General features: G+C 60.5%; 1 protein-coding gene across 7 annotated transcripts in view; it reads left to right on the top strand.

Annotated features, from left to right (window-relative positions):
* The first annotated feature begins 828 nt into the window (after positions 1–828).
* Positions 829–2,976, top strand: part of LOC115288534 (SLAM family member 9-like) — a 6,956-nt gene continuing 4,808 nt past the window's right edge. For 2 of the 7 annotated variants that reach the window (XR_003907061.1, XM_029935928.1), the window contains exons 1-3: positions 859–985; positions 1,473–1,598; positions 2,617–2,804. Coding sequence is in view for 6 of the 7 variants with exons in the window: in XM_029935928.1 (XP_029791788.1) it covers positions 1,526–1,598; positions 2,617–2,804 (261 nt within the window). In the remaining variant the exon portion in view is untranslated. Of the gene's footprint in view, positions 986–1,075; positions 1,181–1,472; positions 1,599–2,616; positions 2,805–2,976 lie in introns of those variants that run through there. The other 5 variants (XM_029935932.1, XM_029935933.1, XM_029935930.1 and 2 more) reach the window with 4 other exon arrangements.

Genomic DNA, 2,976 nt, shown 5'->3' with positions numbered 1-2,976 from the left:
GTAGGAATCTTGTGTTTCCTGCACCCATATGACCATCCCCCATCAGATGAAGAGTACTTCTGCTTCTTGTTGTGTTGATTCTTTTGGATTTTGTACATAGAAAAGCACGTCACATGTGTACAAGTTGGTTTTATTTCATCCTCCATAGTCAGTATACCTGTTATTGAATTTTCTTAAGGGGGGGACAAGTAAGCCCCACCCTGAGCAGGGCCGGATGTGCTGGCCCATTGTAACACAGGAAGTGCAGGGGGAGGGTGTGGTTAGCAAGGGCCTCTGTGGACCTCAGAGCTTGAAGAGCTGCAACCACAGGCCCTGTTTCCTCTGTGTGGGGGTGAGAAAGGAGAGAGGCTGCCCTGGGGCCGGCTGGCCTCCCTCCCCTTCTAATGTCGCTCTTCAAGGTCAGGAGGGACTTGGGTTTGGGAAGATCTGTGGACTAAGAGCCTGAGATGTGGGCCTGGCCCTGCCACATCCCTGCTTCCAGACAGTGGGCTCATCACGTCCCCTGCATGGGCCCTGACTTCCCCCATTTGTAAAATGGCCTCTCACAGGCACAGTGCCTGTGAACCACAGAAACTACAAGACACTGTGCACAGTGACGTTAGCTCTGTTGTACCCCAGGATGGCGGGAAATGATGGAGATCCATATCTGGAGGTTGAAAATGTCCCAGGAGCAGAGCCAGCCTGGAGCGCGTGCTGGCCGCCCCTCTGGTGTCCCTGACCCGCAGCTGCTGGGGGCTCTGTCCTGGGCCCCAGACCCCACCCCCACCACTGGTTTCACAAGCAAACACCCCTCCCCTGAGGGAGTTCCCCAGGGCTGCAGGGACAGGGACAGGGGCGTGGCCGCCGTGCTCCCCACCCCCCTGCAGCGGGCACTCCATCCAGAGTTTCTCCCCACGAGGTTCCGGGACTGAGCCTCCTGAAGGACCATCCCCGGTACTGGACGGGAGCCGGGGGGGAAGGCAGAGCTGATGCTCTCTCATCTGAGGTGCGCAGAGCAGGTGGGGGGGGGTGCCAGGGTGGAGGCGGGGACCCGCTGGAGCCACAGTGTTGAAGTGCAGACAAAAGCGGAAGGAAAAGGAAAATTTAGCTTGTTAAAGAAGTAAAAAAAATTTGGTGTAAAGAAGAGGACAGGCCTAAAACCGAGGCGGGGGGAGGGGGGACTCTGAGTCCTGGGAACATGGTTAGTGTGAACCTGCGCCCAGCAGGAAAGGGCTCTCCTGGGGGCCGGCTGGGAGCTGAGATCACAGGGCAGGTGGTGCCCACGGGACGGGGCCCCTCCCAGCCAGCGGCTCATCGAGGGCGTGTTCATACCTTCATCTGCCATCATTCCTGAGTCCCGCTGCAGGGGTGGAGGTGGGATGAGCATCTGAATGGCTGCCAGCTTGTCCTAGTTAGCTCCGCCCTGGGCTGGGAAGAGCTAAGAGGAGTTCTGAGTCAACATTTCCTCCTTTCTTGCCTCTGTCTTCTGGAAGTTTTCATTGCCAGTCGAGTAGGCCCAGAACAAGCCTGAGGGAGGCAGCCTGTGATGGGAGCCCGCCCAGAGGCCCCCCGCCGGTGCTGGGCCCCCTGGCTCCTGGGATTCACCAGCCTCCTCCTCAGTGAGTGGCCCGGGTCCTGGGGGGGAGGCCGCTGTGCGGGGCAGGGAGGGGGCTCCTGTGGGTCTGATGTCTGTGGGGCAGGACCCGACACACCACCGCTGTCACATGGCAGGTGCGGGGCCTCTGTTTCCCAGCTGTGGGCGGAAGGGAAAGAGGACAATGAGCTTGTGCTGGTGGTGAGGCCAGATCTGGGTCCCAGGAGCCCTCACGGGGTCCCCGGGGCTGGGTCCCGGCCCTGGGCTCCCGCATAGACTCCTGGGGCTGTGGGAACAGGATCCCGTAGACCCGGCGGCTTGAAGCACATCAAGTTATTGTCTCACATCCGGGTCTGTGTGGAGCTGAGGGGGCTCAAGGCCAACGGGGAGGGTGTGGTTCCCCCTCACCCCTGCCCTCACTCCTCACAGATGGGGAGCGAATCCTGAGGCTGCTCTCAGGCCTCCCTTGTCCCGGGTGGTGGCTCGTGGTTCCCCACAGTCCCAGCCACGTGGGCGTCCCCACAGTGCAGCCCCAACATGGCAGCGGGCTCATCCCAGCATCGAGAGACAGGGTGTGAGGGACACAGAAGTCACACTCCTGAGAGACCTGCTGTCCCTGAGCGACATCCATCACTGCAGCTGAGCTCCGCCCCTCAGAGCACGGCCCAGGGCGCGGCCCCCACTGCAGGGCCGGGGCTCCCGCAGCGGGTGGGCGGTGGGGCCTCTGCAGCACGGAGGAAGCTCCCCCTGCACTGGTGCACTTGGCATTGACCCCAATGTGCCCCGTGCTTTCCATCCGTGATGTCATCACGTCCAGTCGCTCAGCGTTAGGTGGTGAGGACACTCGGTCAGCATTCAGGACCGTGTTCAAGGGGATGCCCCACTGGGACAGGACCTGATCCAGCATCGCTCCGGGTTCACCCTCTGACCCGCCCCCTGGAGTCCAAGGAGTATGCGGGGTGGGTTCATTAACACGGTGGGTCCTCGGTTTTCTCCTCGTTCTTCATGAAACACACTCACACTTTCTGTCTCCACTGCCCTAGGCGCCTTCAACACTGTGGTCAGGAGCCCTGGGGCCCGTGGGTCTGACGTGGAGGATTCTGGAAGCCGAGTTTCCCTGACGGGGACTCAAGGAGGTTCTGCGGTGTTTCATGTGGCCACTAAACCAATATTAACCCCAGAAGTCATCCTGGAGAAGATTTCCTGGGGCATTGAGTCCGGGTCACAACACATAGCCATGCTGCACGTCTTTCCCGGGGTACGTGGCCCAGAATGGGTGAACTTCCAGGACAAATACAAGGAGAGAGTCCACGTGCTCAACACGACGACCCTGAGGATGGACAAGCTGACCCTGGAGGACAGTGGGCGGTACTGGGCTCGAGTGTCCTTAACGGGAGGAACAG

This window comes from Suricata suricatta, chromosome 3 (assembly GCF_006229205.1).
Source record: "Suricata suricatta isolate VVHF042 chromosome 3, meerkat_22Aug2017_6uvM2_HiC, whole genome shotgun sequence".
Taxonomy (NCBI): domain Eukaryota; kingdom Metazoa; phylum Chordata; class Mammalia; order Carnivora; family Herpestidae; genus Suricata; species Suricata suricatta.
This window is presented reverse-complemented; position numbering and strand designations above follow the sequence as displayed.